The sequence below is a fragment of the Eptatretus burgeri genome, chromosome 11 (genome assembly GCF_056783735.1).
Source record: "Eptatretus burgeri isolate ZD-2024b chromosome 11, Ebu_testis_v1, whole genome shotgun sequence".
NCBI classification, from domain to species: domain Eukaryota; kingdom Metazoa; phylum Chordata; class Myxini; order Myxiniformes; family Myxinidae; genus Eptatretus; species Eptatretus burgeri.
This window is the reverse complement of record NC_140971.1, coordinates 60855181-60873969: the sequence shown is the minus strand read 5'-3', so window position 1 is coordinate 60873969 and position 18789 is coordinate 60855181. Positions and strand designations below refer to the sequence as shown.

The 18789-nt window shown below is 42.5% G+C and overlaps 1 protein-coding gene across 4 annotated transcripts in view; it reads left to right on the top strand.

Moving 5' to 3' along the window:
• LOC147017206 (CUB and sushi domain-containing protein 3-like) overlaps positions 1 to 18789 on the top strand; it is an 879227-nt gene that overhangs the window by 824985 nt on the left and 35453 nt on the right. For all 4 annotated transcript variants that reach the window (XM_085846657.1, XM_085846658.1, XM_085846656.1 and 1 more), the window contains 7 exons: positions 596 to 775; positions 3607 to 3780; positions 5477 to 5650; positions 6445 to 6518; positions 11302 to 11413; positions 14989 to 15168; positions 17879 to 17944. In XM_085846657.1, coding sequence (XP_085702783.1) covers positions 596 to 775; positions 3607 to 3780; positions 5477 to 5650; positions 6445 to 6518; positions 11302 to 11413; positions 14989 to 15168; positions 17879 to 17944 — 960 coding nt within the window. The remainder of the gene's footprint in view (positions 1 to 595; positions 776 to 3606; positions 3781 to 5476; positions 5651 to 6444; positions 6519 to 11301; positions 11414 to 14988; positions 15169 to 17878; positions 17945 to 18789) is intronic.

Sequence of the window (18789 nt, the reverse complement as noted above, 5' to 3'; positions counted from 1 at the left end):
GATGAGTTATTGCCTGCAGCCTTGTTATTTTATACAGGGAGTTTAGACAAAACCTAAACTCTCTTTCAGCAAAAACTAAAGATATCACGATGCATGATGTTACATCAACAACCAACTTTACACGTGTGTCTGTCCTTATGCAAATATGTGGACCCGCTTGTGTTTACATCCTCGGTGCTTTCAATTATGTTGACTCAACTATGACACAAGGAAACATCTCTCCCTTATCCGTGGCTTATGAAAACGCCAAGCCGAGGTTATTGCCATCCCTATTTAAAATTGGTTATTCGCTTTGGGGCCGTCACCCGTCAAACCACCACTTTTTATGTGTAGCAATAAAAGAGAGACTAAAGTCTTACCTGATATTGTCAGAAAGGTGAAAGAATGGTTCAAAAAGTGAAAATAACTGTAACCAGAAGTGTTTATTGAATCCTGGGCACTACCTCGCACATATTTCACATCTCCCCAAGCACAGTTCATCCTCTCGACAGAGAAGGGTTATCGCTCATAACACTATCTCAGCATGGACTGTACAGCAATGATTCTTTGGGAGGATGCCGTTGCTTTGTCTGACGTTCTCGCTCTCTTCTTACAGAGGTGAATTGTGGTGAACCCGGTGTGCCAGCAAATGGTGTCAGAGTAGGAAACAGCTTTACCTTTGGTCACAACGTCACTTACCATTGCCACCCAGGCTATGCCATGGTGCCAGCTGCACCAAGCATACGCGTTTGTGGAGAGAACAAAAGCTGGAGCAACAGCCTGCCATCCTGCCATGGTAAGAGAACCGTCGATTCCAAAATAATGCGGCTGTTGAAGGAACCACTTGATTTGTTTATAGGTTTGAGCAGGCTCAATGCAATTGTTTGATTCACACCACAGCTCTACAATTTGCTTGCTCTGCAATTTTCCATTGGGGTCAACTTACAGAAGCAATGCATCCCGCACGTAGAATCACAATATGTGCACATCTGTACATGATGATCGAATGAGCAATCGATTATACGCATCTCGTATTCGCACGTGACATGCAAACACACCTGCTTATGTGAATTTGTTGAAATTGTTGGAGCTGCTGTGACCGTAGATCACAAATTGCAATGTGCTGCTCCGGCGCATGCTCCCATACCTGACCTGACCTGTGACCATACAGCAACCACTCTGTGAGACATCAATTACCGTAAGGTGGTGTGTTCTCAAATTTATAGATTGTTCAGGGTGTCTAAGATGATGTAACCCGAGAAGCACTTTCCACTGGAAAGGTAGGAAAGAATTTGTAATTTGTTCAGGATGCCAGCGATAACTCTCCTTCTATTCATCAAAAGATACTCAATGTTGGATTTTTGAAATGTACCAGCTAATGCTATTAGAGAGGACATCCGGCTTAATGTCCATCTTAGGAATGGCACGTTTTATGATCCACCAGACAGGTCGGGGTTTTTTTTTGGTTTTTTTTTGTCGGGTCGGGGATCAGACCCACACAAGATATCTTAAAGGCAAGTGTACTACCTCTGTATCATCCTGCCAGATGCCACTGGCATGCAAACACACATACTTGGTGGTAATCGTTAATGACAAACATTTCATGCATCAGATGATACTCAAAAAATAACACTTGGTTAACGATGACAGATGGGATGATCAACCTATTTAGCTATACATGAATGCAAACATCAGTTTTCATCACGATTCATCATTGCTATCTTTTTACCGAGAAACAAAATGCAAGGCAGAAGTAGTAAAATATGTTTCTAATCCTCACTCACATCCTCATGAAAAATGTTGGAGAACAGTGTGGACATGCATACGCCTGTAAGTGTATGTGAACGCACGAGTGGACACACACACACACACACACACACACACACACACACACACACACACACACACACACACACACACACACACACACACACACACACACACACACACACACACACACACACACATCTTCCATCCATCCATTAGGACCATACTCTGTGTAGAGTGTTGTTGCTGCCTAAGCAGTCTCCTTGACTATTTGGCACAATCCTGGACAGGTCACCACTTCAACACAGAATACCAGCAAGCTGGTACTCATTTTGCTGACCTCAGAAGGATGACAGGCAGAGTCAACCCCACCTGGTATTTATTCAACAGCCAAGTGGGATTTGAACTCAGGATCCTTGGATCCCAAGCCTACCACCCTAACCATTAAGCCAACACCAGGCATACACACACCTTACATATACATATACCATACACACACACACACACACACACACACACACACACACACACACACACACACACACACACACCTTACATTCACACAACATAAACATACAATACACAAACATACCCCCCACCTCCCCCAACACACACACACACACACACACACACACCATACATACACACACACACACACACACACACATCTTCCATCCATCCATTAGGACGATACTCTGTGTGGAGTGTTGTTGCTGCCTAAGCAGTCTCCTTGACTATTTGGCACAATCCTGGACAGGTTACCACTCCGACACAGGGTACCAGCAAGCTGGCACTCATTTTGCCAACCTCAGAAGGATGACAGGCAGAGTCAGCCCCACCTGGTATTAATTCAACAGCCAAGTGGGATTTGAACTCAGGATCCTCGGATCCCAAGCCCACCACCCTAACCATTAAGCCAACGCCAAGCATACACACACCTTACATATACATATACCATACACACATACACACATACACACACACACACACACACACACACACACACACACACACCTTACATTCACACAACATAAACATACAATTCACAAACATGCCCACCCCCCTCCCCCAACACACACACCTTATACACACACCTTATACACACACCATACACACACCATACACACACCATACATACACACATACACACACCTATGCACACCTTACACACCTTACACACACCTATGCACACCTTACACACACACCCATGCACACCATAAACACACCATAAACACACCATATCCACACAAAGCTTGTAACCACCTTGCATCTTTAATAAACTTAAAAAGATATGGAATATATTTTGGTGATGTCCATTATATATAATGAGAAATTATTAGTCTTTGTTCGCATGATGGTATACTGATGGGAAAGGTTAGGGAGGGGGTGGAGGGATAGGAAAACAAGATGCAATATAAGGGAGTAAGATTATAAGAGATTGAGAGTAGTAGGTTTCGAAAGGTGCAATGAAACAAGCGAAGGGAGAGATAGAAAGGAATGGCAAGAGAGATCTTTTTTCATCTACCAAATCCATTGAATCCCATACAATCACCAAAGCCTCTATAATTTTCCGGACTTGTGCACCCAAGGATCCTCTGCTCAATAGAAAGGCATACGGGAATGCTAGTGATCTCATTTGCATTTAAACACGAGCAAGCAGAGGACTTGTACAGAATATAGAAACGTTCAGCGAGAACATTAGGAATTTCATCGGAAAACCAGGGAAATCGTATCCAAAACATTTCTTTGTTGCATTCATTTGTCACAGCCGACTGTGAGTGGTGTAAATCTTGAATTCCTTGTCACCGTGGATCTGTGACGGACATCAAAGTACTTGTAACCCCACACATGTTCCACCAGCCATCCGCTGCGAGGAACCTCCCTCGGTTCTCAACGGGATCCAAGAGAGCACTGGTGACACCTGGCAATCGACGACCGTATACCAGTGCCTGACAGGTCACCAGCTGTCTCATGCTGGCATCATGACATGCAAGGCTGATGGCAAATGGCACGGCGAACCTCCTCAATGCCTACGTGAGGATCTGCACACTTTCCTCCACTCGGCGCTATTCATTCTTCTTCTTGCTTTGGCTCACATCATTACCTCTGTAAATGCTTCCTTAGTTCAATCCTCAAATCATGGTAAACTTGTAATTTTTTTCCCCCCTTTCCAAATATGTTTTTTGTGCAGACAACTATGGACCATTTCCGATCTTACTGTGTTTTTTACTGAGGATATTTTTTTTTTCATCAAACTCAAGTCCTTTATTGTTTTGAATCTCCTTGTTACAAACTTTCTGAATTAAAAAGCCATGACCCACCTTCACCTCATCTGACTGTAAACCTCATCAATGAGAGGTCTTTGTCAAATTTCAGCTTGTGCCATTCTGGCCATGTGGGTGAGCTCGTATGCATTTTGTATGACCACAAGCCTTGGCCCGAGGACCAATGTCCATGTGTTTTAGCTTTACAAGTTTTGTGTGACCATGTACTTTGGTCTTGGGAGAGCTTTGTTATAATGCTTGATTCTTTACCTTTTATTTAAAAGGCATCTCTTAACAGAGGTGACATATCGTGAGCCAGAAAAATGTCTGTGGATTGATTTATGTGTGAAAGTAGAGAGAGAGAGAGAGAGAGAGAGAGAGAGAGAGAGAGAGAGAGAGAGAGAGAGAGAGAGAGAGAGAGAGAGATAGAGATAGAGATAGAGATAGAGATAGAGATAGAGATAGAGATAGAGATAGAGATAGAGATAGAGATAGAGATAGAGATAGAGATAGAGATATAGATAGATAGATAGATTGGAACCTCCATTACCATAAAGGCCTCCAAAGCCTTCAGGCTGAGTGATCATGTGCTTGGCAGTGTAGCAGCTAACACCATTTTTAGCAGGAGGTGGTTCTGCGTCCTTCACAGACTTCAACTGAGCAGGATGTTGCACTTCAAATTTAATATCTTCTTTCCTGGCGACCATTCAGAATCCTCTTAAACTGTGCAATGGATGCCTAAACGTATGGTGAATGTGTGGCGGGCAGCCCCTGTTGGTCAGGACCTTTGCAGCAAGTGCGGGTGTGGAACAGTGGTTCATTGGTCCACAACAGTTAAGAGGTGATACTTGGATTATGCTCAATGCTTATCTTGGCAAATTTCATCTCAAGGACAATTATTCATTGTCAAGACGAGAGTCAAGGGCACCGACTTCTCTCAATCGCCTCACGTTTCTTACAATCCACGCAGAATAATTGATTTTGCTGTTTTTATCTCTCTTCTGGACTTTCCTTACAATGAATGGTCTTTCCTATCTCTACACCCCCTAAGCAGGATGTCCATCAGAACCTGTTGCTGCGCCAGCATCTTTTAGCGAAAAGTAATATACCCCGTGTAACATTCTTCAGTTTATAACCTCTCTGGCTGTTATTCGTGACACTTCTCCAACGGGAATGTCAGTTTTTTTTAATCTTTTTTTTATTTACATGATAACTTATACAGCTTGGATTTTGCACGTTATACGATTTTGACCGATGGCGGAGCTTGTTAAACTTTGGTGGAATTCAGGAACTGTTACGTGATTTTGTGAATGTCCCAAGATTGAATACATAAGTAAACGTCTCCATAGAAAGTCGATGATTGATGCTTTCTTTTTATTTTCCATTTCATGACCTTTGACTTGGTTGTAGGAAAACAGTAAATCATTGAATTGTTTTATTTCCCTGGCCATGTGTAACACCGGCAGCAATGTTCTGCGGAGACCCAGGAACACCAGGTGGAGGACATCGTGAAGGCCGAAGTTTTACTTACCTTTCAGTGGTATCCTTCAGCTGTGAGCCACCATACCTCATTGTTGGTTCAACTTCACGAACCTGCCAAGCGGATGGAACGTGGAGTGCTCGGCAACCACGCTGCATCGGTGAGGAGAGAGCTGACGCTTATCCACTAAGGCCTAAGCCAATGACAGTAGACCATAATGTGGTGTGGGTAATAGTCTGAGCATTGGTATTGCATAGTTCTTCTAAAGTTATAGGAGTACTGTATATGTTTATTACATTTAAAAAAGATATATACAAATTGGAGCTTATTTAACCAGTTTGGGAGTTACTGCAACCCTATCCCTATGCAGCATTCAGAGGCTATAACCCTAAAAGAGCCAGCGGTAATGTTATATCATTAAAAATGCTTGTGCCTGGTAATGATTCCACATAAATGGTCATTTTGTAAAATAAATGAAGCAAACTGTGATTCAGTTTAAGGTCACTGAACTGATTCAATGGTTATACATGAAACCATTCCATTTCCAAAGCCAAGTGAGTGTAACCTTTTCATGAACAGTTTGCCAGCAGAAAGACATCTGTTTCACCTTGTGCTAGATCTTTCTCTCAACCAAAGAGTGACTCGTGGAATGGTACTCCATGAACGTTGGCAGTGTACACTGCTTTTATTTAACTACAGTGTGTTACCTTTCTGTAATAGCAAAGGGAATCAGCACACCTTCGTATTAATTTAGGGACGTGCTGTTTTAACGATAGTGCAGCTTAGCAAACAGGAGGCATCCATATTTTCTGCTCTGTGGTTGGTCAATGATATCAGTTTTTGTTTAATCAACCAGTGACAAATTGGAAACAAAACGTGCTGAACATAACTACTGATCCTCTTTGATTCACAACTTGTGGTTGGTGTCCTGCCTTTTCTCCTTTTATCACCCAGATCTTACAAACACCATTTGTTCTGACCCAGGAACTCCCGAGAATGGATTTCAAAACTACAGCTTGGGATACGAGGTTGGTCCTTCGCAACTCCACCTGCAGAATAACTTGTGCTGATAACGACATATAAGCCTGTTTAAAATTTCATTCTGAAACCATAGTTCTGGTCCAGTTACAGCATGGAGATGGGAGGGTGGTTAAAGGATTGGGGGAGAGGGGAAAGTGAGGGGAACATGTCAAAGAGACTGTGGGGGGAATCAGGTGAGAAAGGGAGAGGTGTGGGAGAGGGGTGGGAGAGGGATGGGAGAGAGTGAGAGGGAGAGGGATGGGAGTGAAGGAGAGGGGTGGGAGAGAGAGGGAGAGGGATGAGAGAGATGCAGAGGGGTGGGAGAGAGGTAGAGGGGTGGGAAAGAAAGGGAAAGTGGTGGGAGAGAGAGGGAGAGGGGTGGGAGAGAGAGGGAGAGGGGTGGGAGAGAGAGGGAGAGGGGTGGGAGAGAGAGGGAGAGGGGTGGGAGAGAGAGGGAGAGGGGTGGGAGAGAGAGAGATAGGGGTGGGGGACAGAGGGATAGGGAAGGGAGACATTGGGATAGGGGTCGGAGAGATAGGGGTGGGGGAGAGAGGGATAGGGGTGGGGGAGAGAGGGATAGGGGTGGGGCAGAGAGGGATAGGGGTGTGGCAGAGAGCGAGAGGGGTAGGAAAGAAAGCGAGAGGCGTGGGAAAGAAAATGATGGAGGGGTGGGAGGGAGAGGAGAGGGGGGAGAGAGTTTGGGGAGGGGGCAGATGTGACATCCAGTTTAATGTCCATCTGAGGGATGGCACACACATCAATGAATCACCCTGCCTGTGAAACACCATAATGACAATTTATCGCTGGGTCAGGATTCTAACCCAGGCTAGACAGCTTGGAGCAAGCATGCATACCTCTCGGATATCCTGCCATGATGTGGCAATTCATTGTGTTGTAACAACTGAAAACATTTTTTACTCATTGTAATCATCTAATTTATTTTGCCTTCCTTACTCCGGAGATGTCTGGAAGGTGAACCGCACAGCAGTATCGCCATGGGAGCTTGTAGAAATTGTAGCTTGATGAGTGCTTGCCAAATGGCTTAAGCACTCAAGCATGCACTCCAATGAAATGGTTAAGAAACTTTTGAAAACTAAAGGTTTAATTTTTTTTATACAGTGGAACTTCCCATAGTTAGCACTTCTCGGAGTTGGCAACTTCTCCTACTTGGCGGGTTTCGGCCGGTCCCGACCGAAGCAAATGCAATTTCTTCTTGACAGAACTTCCCGGACTTAGCACTTCTCGTTTTTAGCACTTGGCACCCAAAAGCCGGTCCCAATTAACCAATCAACTTCTCGGACTTGGCAGTGAAGAAAACTTTCACGGTGATAGGCCCAATTAACAATGTAGGTGTGGTTTAATGACAGTTCGACTCAAGTTTGATGTTTGGACTCAAAGAACGACATAAAAAGGTGTGATGGATTTGACAAACCAGTCAGCTGGCAACATGCCTCGCAAACAGTTCAAGCAAATGACCCTGGCAGAAGGTGGAACTAATCAAGAACAGTGATGGTTGATCACAAGGAAGTCTGGCAGAACAGTACGGCATCGCCCGAGGTACGGTACAGAACATTATAAAGCGAAAAGCGGAGTTCATGCAAGCCTTCGAAGAGAATGAGCCAGGCAAGAAGAAACGGGCCAACATCTGTCATTTCGAGCCTGTAAACGACTTTATCTGGGAGTGGTTCTGCAGGATGCGAGCTTCGAATGTGCCGATCTCGGAACTAATGATCAGAGGGAAAGCACTCACCTACGCTGAATCACAAGGAATACGCGACTTCAAGGCCTCGACTGGCTGGTTGGACCAGTTTAAAACTCGCCACAACATAAATTGTGCCATTCTGAATGGTAAAGGGGCTGCTGTCAAGTTAGAGACTGTAGACCAGTAGAAAGAAAGATTGCCCAGAAATATTGAATTGTATGATCCAAAAGACGTTTTCAACCTTGAGGAAAGTGAACTGTTTAACTGAGCTCTGTCAGACAAAACACTGTGCATCCGTGGCACAGACAGCAAGTGCGGCGAACGATCGAAGGAACGCCTGACTGCGATGATTTGTGTCAACATGAAAGGCGAGTTTGAAAAGCCTTTGATCATTGGAAGTTATAAAAACCCCACGGCTTCCGGGTTGGGAGACGATACTCCCATTGAATACGTGGCGTGTGACAACGAACTCGTCACCAGTGATGTCAACTGTACGGAGGACGACAGTCACTGCCCACTGCCCGCTGATGATGACAACGATGACGACGATGCGGAAAACGAACCATCCCCGCCAATAACAATGAGACAAGCGATTGAAATGACGGACAAGCTCAGAGACTTTTTTTCTATGAGAGAATTTGTCCGATTCTGTACAGCTTATCACACAGATGAACAATTCTTTGCTAGAAAAATTGATGACTTCTTCCCACCAGATGGACTTGATGTCTTTTTTTCATTTGCCAGGAGAGCTAATAAAATTATTGTTACATGTAATAATGAAGATTTTTGCTAATTAATTGTAAGTACGTAATTTGCTAATTTTAAATAAACACTATTGTATATCTTGCAAAGGTTTTTAAATAGAAGTCATTGTACATATATCTTGTGTGTTAATAAATGTACATAAATTGTATAAATCACTTTTACACTGTTCCATTGTTTTTTTTGTTGGCACTCTTGCGGGGAACTCCCAACTTCTCGGACTTGGCAACTTCTCGAAGTTGGCACTTTTGGGCCGGTCCCTCGAGGTGCCAAGTCTGGGAAGTTCCACTGTATGTATCTATCTATGTCGAATTGATGGGTCGTATAATGAAAGAAGATTGTATTGTACAAAAAGGGGAAACATCGTGTACGATATTTTAAGTGAGTGAGCCACCGCCCGAGGCACCGCACAACAACGCAGGGCCAAACGCAGGCGAGTGGGGCCTGAACTTTATTCAAGTCGATCAATATATTCAGTGACAATGCGAATACTTTTGCCATGTATGGCCATGGCTTGAAAATGAACAACCAAGCAGCTTGTATAGCACTTGCCAAGTGGCTTAAGCACTCAATGAAGCACTCCAACAAAATGGTTAAGGAATAGCTGGCTTGGCAAGGGATTAGCGATCGCTGATCAGTCATATTAACACCATACACCTGGAGATGCCCGGAATGTCAAGCAATGTCCGAATTGGACAAATTAACACTTTGATTTTTTTAAGCAATCAGAACTGCTGTTGAGGTCAATTAAGAATTTTAAATTTTGAAACTTGGCTCAGTTTCAGAGATTTTTGAGGTTATGGCATGTGCGCGGAAATGGAATAAAGCCACGAACGCTGGTGACTCCAGACGTTTGTAAGCATTGCAATGTATCCAGCATTTCGTAGGTATGATGATGAGACATTCAGTGATATGAGTGAGGAAAGTCCATAGTTGATGTAAATGTATGTAAAGTTAAAACACAACATAGATGTGAAAGAAAAAGGAAATTTGTCATGGACCATTTTCCTTATCTTGTGTGCACGTACATGTATTTTATTGTAACCAGTCTTTCAAACAGAATTTTAGCTGGCTGCATGTCCCATATGTTCGTTTGGGATTTGGGATTTGGTGGAATAATGTATAATCCTCGACATTTTGTAATTTTCAGTAATAAATAACACCAGGTTCATTGGTGTAATGGTGAGAACATCCACTCTGAATCTGGATGGTTGCAAATTTGAGTCATACCGAGGTTTTTTAAAATGATACATACTGCTTCCTCGCTTGGTGCTCAGCATTTCAAGGATGGATGATGGATAAACCCCATTGGATTGGCATCCTATGGGGTGGAGGGCAGGCAGGAGGGGGGGGGGGGAGTTCTCCTTAAAATGCCATCCTGACTGTAGAATCACAAGAGGATGCAAATGGCACCCAGAGTACATGGGATGTTACATCGCTTTCCTTGACTTCACCGACTGTGATTGTCTGAAGTCGTCCGGTGTTGTCTGATTTCTCATTTGTCTAATGTATCTGGCTGCATGTGCGTGCATGGTTTGTATAACTGCTCCACAAACCTTAGACTAAATATATATATATATATATATATATATATATATATATATATATATATATATATATATATATATATATATATATATATTGCATTTGTTTATCCACAACAGAATATGAACACATAAACCTTAATGCTCTTTCGCTGGGTGTTTAATGCAAAGGTACGAGGAATAATTTTATGGAATTCCAGATTCAGAACCCTCACTATAATTTATATAACGGTGATGGAAAGGATGTATTACAAAGGCCTCACGGCCAACTTGAGCCTGTGGCTTTCGGTTGCAGATTTCGATCACTGCTGCCTGTTTTTAACCACATTCAAACAAAATCAGGAATACAATCGCGAAAAACTATAAACCGAGGAAAAAGTGTGTATGAAATAAACGAATACAGATAACCAGACAGTAAACCGACCGAGCAAGGACGATTATATTTAAGGATAAATATTTTGTTGCCGTAATTCGACTGATGATGAAAAATATATGGCTCGAAGCTTTCGTGGTGGAGAAAGATATATTTGGTTTTAACACCCCAGGCACAGTGGAGGTTTAGATATTGCTGCCATCTCAACCCCCATCATACATCTTGTCTTCCCAAATGAAATCTATAAACCTAAAAATTGTTCATATTCATGCCGTGTGTTTTTGGGCGTATTCAAATTGATTAATGATTGCATTGATTCATGAATATTGCACGTGAGAGTTACAAAACATTTTTCACTACTCCATACTGTAAAGCTTGATGCCATGTTTTCTGCTTGTGTCTTCATACAGGCAGGAAGCACGGTGTATTTTTCATGCGGGAAAGGGTTCCACATTCAGGGCTCCACGAGCCGCACCTGCCAGGCAGATCTCTCTTGGAACGGAGTCCAACCGGAATGCCTGTGTAAGTTCCTTAAACCAGACTACAAACCTACTGAATGGGGTGAAATGGTGCAAGTGGGAATGGATTATATGAAGGTCAATAATTATATTTTAATAACAGCACATTAGAAGCTCACTTCTTTCGCTTTCAAATTCTATAGTGTGAACCGGAGATAGCGTGCACTCATCTTTGAGTTCTTTATAGTCTGGTCTTCATGACCAACCCAAGCAGACTGTAAGTTGTGTGATTGTTTAATCCACAAGTAAGGTGTTGCATGCAAATTATTGTGCTGTCCCTCGAATGAATGATAAGCTCTGGAGGTCCCATCTGCCAGCATTAGTTGGTGGACGTTAAAGATCTGATTGTGTCATTAGCGAAGAGAAGTAGAGTTATCACCAGCACCCTGAACAGATTTGAAGTTCGTACACTAACCTGGCCTTGGATGGAGATGGACACTGCTTAGTTCTGTTTTCCTGTGGATACACCAACATGGCACCCCAACGATATTCCCTGCAATTTGCTTCAAAACACCTTGTGCATGAAGGCTCCCATTCACTGCCGTTTTTATATTGACTTGATGAGTTCCTTGATGAGTCATTCAGTTTATCTCAGCAGGGAGAGTCTCTGGCATTGGGTTAATCAAAGTCTAATAAACTCTCAGGCATTGGAGTCGCAGGAACAATCAACGCTTGATGTTTGTCGCTGAACATTTGTCTTCCGCACCTTCCAGGAGAAGTGACCTTTTTAAAATTTCTGCCGTTTTGTTCAGTCATAATGTCACTGGATGACTTCGTTAATGAACTCTTCTCTGAGCAAATGACAACACTTGCTTGTTATTTTGTTTTTGAAAATGTTGTGTGTTTAGATGGGTGTTTATCACCTTTTCGTTAAATGTGAAATTAGGAGAACGGATGCAGAAGTTCACACATCAAATTAACACCTGCCCTCACCACCCTGGGGACCATGCAGCAATATACAGCAGCTCGGGGATGTAGGCACAAAAAAAGCAGACGTCTCTTTATGACTTGCATCTTATCATACCCAATCTGAATTGCCTTTGAAAAAGAAAGCATATATTATGCACCCACCCTTGACTTGTGGTAATGTTCAACAAGATGCTTTTTGCTTTCATGTTCCGATAGTTTTGGTAAAAAAAAAGTTGATGCTTGTTGTTGAAATCAATGTTGTTATCGATCAGTATCTTTGGATATCTGTATTATCAGTGTGTTTGCTCATTTATTGTATCGTAACATCTGTTTGACTGCAATGTAGTCATTGTATTTGTACAAACTGTGGTTATAGTCATTGTATTTGTGTAAAATGAACAGGTAGATGTTTGTTGCCCTGGCTGCCTGATGTTTTCTGAAAACTTTAAAGACAATGTGTAACAATGTATGACCTAGGGGAGAGGTCAGGCCTAATGTGGCCGCTTGCTGTGAGTAAAAGTGCAGTTGAAGCAGTGAATGAAAAGTTTGGATGCCTACTACTTCGCTTAGAGTTTGTTTACATGTTTTGTCAAATTTGTGGATGGCTGGGGGAGGAGGGGAGTTGTAAAGAGAAGGCTTTGATGCTGAACTGTAGTAAAGTAGTGTTGCATTTGAGGGTCTATGTGTAGAGAGGTTTTGTCAACTGCTTTATGAAGGAAAGGTGGCAAATCATAAGCCAACGGATACATTAGTTCATGCGATGTCCTGAATAAGTTGCAAGCATGGTTCAGAAGTGAGTTACAGAGACAGTCATTAGATCAATAACTAAAACATCGAGGACTGCCTTCTCAAAGGTGTTAATGATCATGAAGGAATCTAGAATAACGGTTCATTGCCTATGCCACCAAAGGTGGACGGACGTTGTGTTTTCACCCGTCTCTGTTTGTGTTTGTCAGTTTGTCTGTCTTTGAACAGGATATCTCAAAAAGTTATGCATGGATTCCGACGAAATTTGTTGGACAGGTTCGGTGTTTGACAACGACGAACTAATTTGATTTTGGTGAAGATCCGGATCCGGATCCGACTACTATAATTTTTTAAGTGATTCTTCACCATTGAGAGATAGGGCCAAACACTATAGGTAGCACAATATCTCAAAAAGTTGTGGATGGATTCAAACGAAACTTGTTGGATGAGTTATGTTGGTGCCAATAACAAGCCGATTCGATTTTGGTGTGACAAAGACGAATGGTCTGGATGCAGACCCTTCATATAAGTGGGATACAAAACATAAACTGTTGAGCCTGGCGGAGATACATTATGTATTGGAAATACGCGAGATACAGCCTGGCTTCACTAAATGCCATTCTAGTTTAAATTGTGACCACTAGGGACTACACGACAAGCTGCTAAATGTTACATGCTTACGCAACACCTTCAAGTGTTTGTCATTTCAACACAACATTCTCCCTGTATCCCAAGGTAGTATCGTCGGTCCATTTCTGTTCCTCGTATATAGGAACACTTATCCACTTCCTTGTACAACCCTCCGTTATCATGTCCTAATAAGCTCAACCCCCCTGTTCCCCACAATTCCTTAGACCAGTGACAGGCAGGCCACAGTGACATCCATCACAACTGATCTAATGATGACAAGAAACTGGTCCACCATCTGGAATATGTCGTTAATCCAAACAGATTCAACATCCTTACTCTGTCCTACTGGAAAGACTACCTTGCAAATGCTCATGTCTTTCTGTAACTATATTCTTGCAATAAATGGACAATTTCCTCAGCATCTGACATGGTTTCTCCTTCCCTCACGAGGTCACATCTCCAAATTGCCTTTATCAACCAAAAACTGGGTAACTGTTCCAGGCAAATTCCTTTCTTGGCACTGCTCAGCTCATCACAAACGCAATGTAATATTACCCCCCCCCCCCTCTCCGCAATCTCCTCTGGGCTTGAGCTCCAGCATTCAACATTGTAGTCCTGAAGGCAATGGAATCCTAAACCTTGATCATAATTGGAATCTGAAATAACCGTTCCAAATAACAGGAGGCTATTCCGTAGGGCCTGCTGCTGTCCCACCATTCAGCAGATCGGTTGTCCCCCAGTATTCTACCTGCTGTCTTTTGGTCATTTTCCATCTTCCGCCTCATAAATTCCCCTCACTGACTCCATCAGGTTGCACACATTTATTGAGTAGCCCCCTTTCTTATAAACACAAAGATTCAATTTCACAAGTCACCTGCACTTTTTTTTGTACTCTTTCTCCAACTGTGGAACAACCTTCCCATGTTTTTGGTTTTTTTCCCTTTCTGAAGCTTCTCACTGCAGTCCATCAAAGTGACAGCTAACAGTCTTCTTATGTCATCCCGAATGACTATCGTTGATCTCTTGAACTCATTCACGTTGTGCTCGCTTCTCACGAGCATGTCCTCTTGCTCTCCGCTGCCTCTGCCATGGTGTGAACCCTAATTCATCTCTCGTTCAAGTCTTCCATGAGCCTTGACATGTACTTTGTCAGGAAAAAAAGCAAGCCTGGACACCAAAGTTTTCAGTAGAACATTGAGAAGGTAAATTTTAGGCGAAATCTTCAGGTGTGTAACTCATTACCTTATATACCTTCAACCTTCCCTTTCTTCTCACCCCATTCCCTTTGTGCAGCGCACAGATGCCAAGAGCCGGAAACATCCCCATTTGCCAATGTTGAAGCCTTGGAAGTTGCCGGTCTGGGCTACACACTGCTTTATTCATGTCAAAATGGTTACTTCCTCGCAAGCGGTTCTGAACACCGGACATGTGCGCCGGATGGAACATGGTCTGGGAAAGCACCCGTATGCCACGGTATGTAGGTATTGGCTTAACTCCATTGATTAAAAAAATCCATTGCTCCAGATTACATCACAGTAAAATGAAAAGTGAGAATTCAACTTTATCCCCAAACAGCGGTCTCTTTTGGGCTGGAACGGGCATTTGGTTTGCAGTGTCGGCACACCCTTGTGCCAATACCGGGCCTAATTGTGTGGATTTGGTGTATTATATTGGACACTGGTTTCTTATGAAATGACTTATTATCAGACCCATGGGCATGTTGCAGGTTTGTGGTTAGATATGGAATAACCACTAAATAGTTATATATTTTGACTTTTTACAAGTCATGAATTTTAGATGAGTTTACTTCCTTTTCTTTTGTCATTAATATGCTTTGGGTGTTTTTTTTTATATCCTACTCCATACAATCATAATCCACCGAGGCATAAACAGCATGAATGCTTTGATTGCTTATGCACACTTGGATGTTGGTACTACTTGTTGCCCATATTAATCAGATGTCAATTGTTGTTAGCGAACGAATATTGGTCTGGGATTCAATTCTGAATTCAGCTTGCTGGTTGCATCATCACTGAGGTGATGCTGTACCGCTGATGCAGTGCTCATTCGGGCAGGAATTTATTAATTGACCAGGGTGCCGGCAGTTACTTGCCAACCGTTGATCTTTAGCGTTCACCAAGAAATGTTGGTGGATGGGACACCTGTCTTGATGTCCATCCGAGGGGCGGTGTGCATGTTCATGTACTGACCAAGATGTCAGTGTTTTCTGGCACCAATCATGCCAGAACGATTTACTTGAGTCAAAAATGTTTTAAACTTTTGACCTTGATCTACTTCACAGTAAGAGGCTTTTCTCTGATCAGTTGGGAAAACTATCTCACTTCAATACAAGTTCATCATCAGATTAATCAGTGATCATATATCATGGCTTTACTTCCGTAGGAATCCTCCTACCATTAATTTGCAATTGGTCACTGGCTTTGACACCAATACAATTTTTTTTTTATTATGGACCCTTGGCATCAATAACCTACATATTGGCACCTCACCGCCATTAGAGCATTTACATTGCATCAGATGTGGCAATAAATGTGAGTTGTTGCTCCCAGCTTGTCGGTTCAACAACAGAAGACACCATTTGCATTTTTGCTTCCTTCATCCCTACCTTGTTTCGAATCCCATGCGGGCACGGTCAACTTGCCGGTACCTTTGAAAAATTAATAAACCACACCTATACATGTGTATTGATAAACCACACGCCGCACATCTATACGTGTGATTATGTTAAATTCATTCACGCCTTGTCATAATGCTAATTACATGCTTCATTTCCACTTGTTATTCCTTCTTCCAAAATGAAACATCTGGAGCTGGTGACAAAATGAAAATTGGCTTCACATCATTGTGCTTTGGATTTATGTATGCCTTTGTGTGCTCTGTCTTGTCATCTTCATACAAAACTTTTCACTTTCGTTTTCATTAAGCATTTTAGTTCTCACACACGCCTCGACATTGTATGCACAAATATATAAATAAATAAATAAATAAATAAATACATAAAAATGTCTATTTAGTTAACGAATCCGTGTATCATAACCCGAAGCAACACGCGTAATCTGGTAAGTAACCATAGTTGAGAAATGCTTTAAATCCTACTGAGTTTTAATCATTTTTCTCACCCCAACACGAGATTCATTTGAATATTATAAACTGATTAAAATTAAATTGGGTGTCATGGAAGGAGATGCAGTCTACACAGGGGGTTGACAAAAATAATTTCTGTGAAGCAGCAATGAATATTTAGTGTATTTGATAATACGATAAAAAAAAATTTAATCCAATGCAGAGACCCGTTTGTTTAAAATGATGGATTTGAATTGGTAAAGAGTTGGATGAGTTTCAATGACCTGTACAGAAACAGAGACCACAAGGTGTCTGCAAAGATGTTGCATTGCACAAGTTGGTTAAAAAACAAATGATACCAAGTGTCTCTGTTTAAAAGCTTCCTGCAATCCTGGGAGATTCTGCTACGGAAATGCAGCCATTAATTTCCCCTGATAAAACAGGTTGACTCCGAATAAAGGCCCTTTGGACAAGTGTCTCCCTCAATCTCAGAAGCAAAGCGCCTCACCAAATGCAAGCTTCATTAAGGGAACTGCAAGCTGCAGGCTGCTGAGAAAATTAGCATTGATGGTCATTGGATGAGAGCGGTGTTCAGGCTTGGGAAGACTGTCCCCCTGTCCAGACATCCATCCCGGAGGACCGATTATACTTCAGCATCTCTTTCATGGCCACTACATGCGCGGAGATGAAAGGCCCTTTGAGATAAGGCAGTGGAGTCTTTCAGAGTCGAGGCTAATATGCCTTGTCGTTGTCGGCAACCTTAGTTTAGCGAAACAGATGTTTCTCATAATTCCTTGTCTTAATGCAAGTCTGTATTTGCATTCATGCTATGTGACACAGCTATTATCATCCCCCCCCCCTCCTTCTCCCCTACATCAAATGTTTTCCTAATTATCAGGCGTGATAAATTTACTACTTTGACATTGCAACATGTATTTGACTTTTTTTCTCTCTGATCTGATAATATTCTTCCGTAAAGTGTTATTAAGCATTTTAACATGTAATGGTCCACAAACATGTTCTGCTACTTTCTCCAACATCCCTTCACCGTGTCCTAATTCTCTACTCCATCGTATTCCTCCCACTCCATGTCTGACAGCTGGTCGCAAACACCCAGACAAACCCATCAGTGTTCTTCCCGAAACAGTGAGCCCCAAACCATCAGGTAAGCGGTTACATTTATTTCACACGATTTATAAGCACACATCATCAAGTGCATTTCATGATCTCATTGCAGGACAGTCCAAAATCAATTACCTATACGGGCTACTTGATTGGCTGGAGAGATGTAAAGGTGGAATCTCGCACATTGTACTTTATTGAAACAGCCAGTACAATAAATTAAATTAAGAAGTAGTGTCATGGTGAATTGATTGACAGTAAAGTAGCACGGTAAAAATAAATCATGGTAAAATGTCACGTTAAAATATTACATTAAATTAACATGGTGAAATGGATCACATTTTCATCTTTCTACACTTCACAGATTCATATTTAATCTTACTACACTCTTATTTCCAAATATCTTTCTCCCTCCTGTTTCCTCTTCTTTCTGTGTCATTTCTGGAATGTTCGCAAACCTGCACTCGATCACTCATCGCGTTCATGCAGTAGTCTTTCTTCAAGCCCTTAATCATCATTCCCTCCATCCCAATCCTGACATCAATCTTCTGCGATCTACCCTTGGGATTCTCGAAACAAACTCATTTTGTAACGAGTGTGTGATTACAATGGTAAACCCCTTCACGTCAATATACTCCCAAAGAACTTCACATCCAGGTACCCCCCACACCCGCACCGGATCCCCACACCCCACATTAGATTCACCGCCCCCACCTTGTGTCCCCCAATTCTGTGCCCCTCCAGCTCATGTCCCCCTTTGAAGCATCCCCATGTTCCCCCCACCCCACCACTGTATGCTTTCCTCTGCCTCACTCCTTCTCTTCTTCCCCTAAACACTGCCTTCCCTCCACTCCCCCCACCCTACATCCCCTACATGATGGTGTGGAA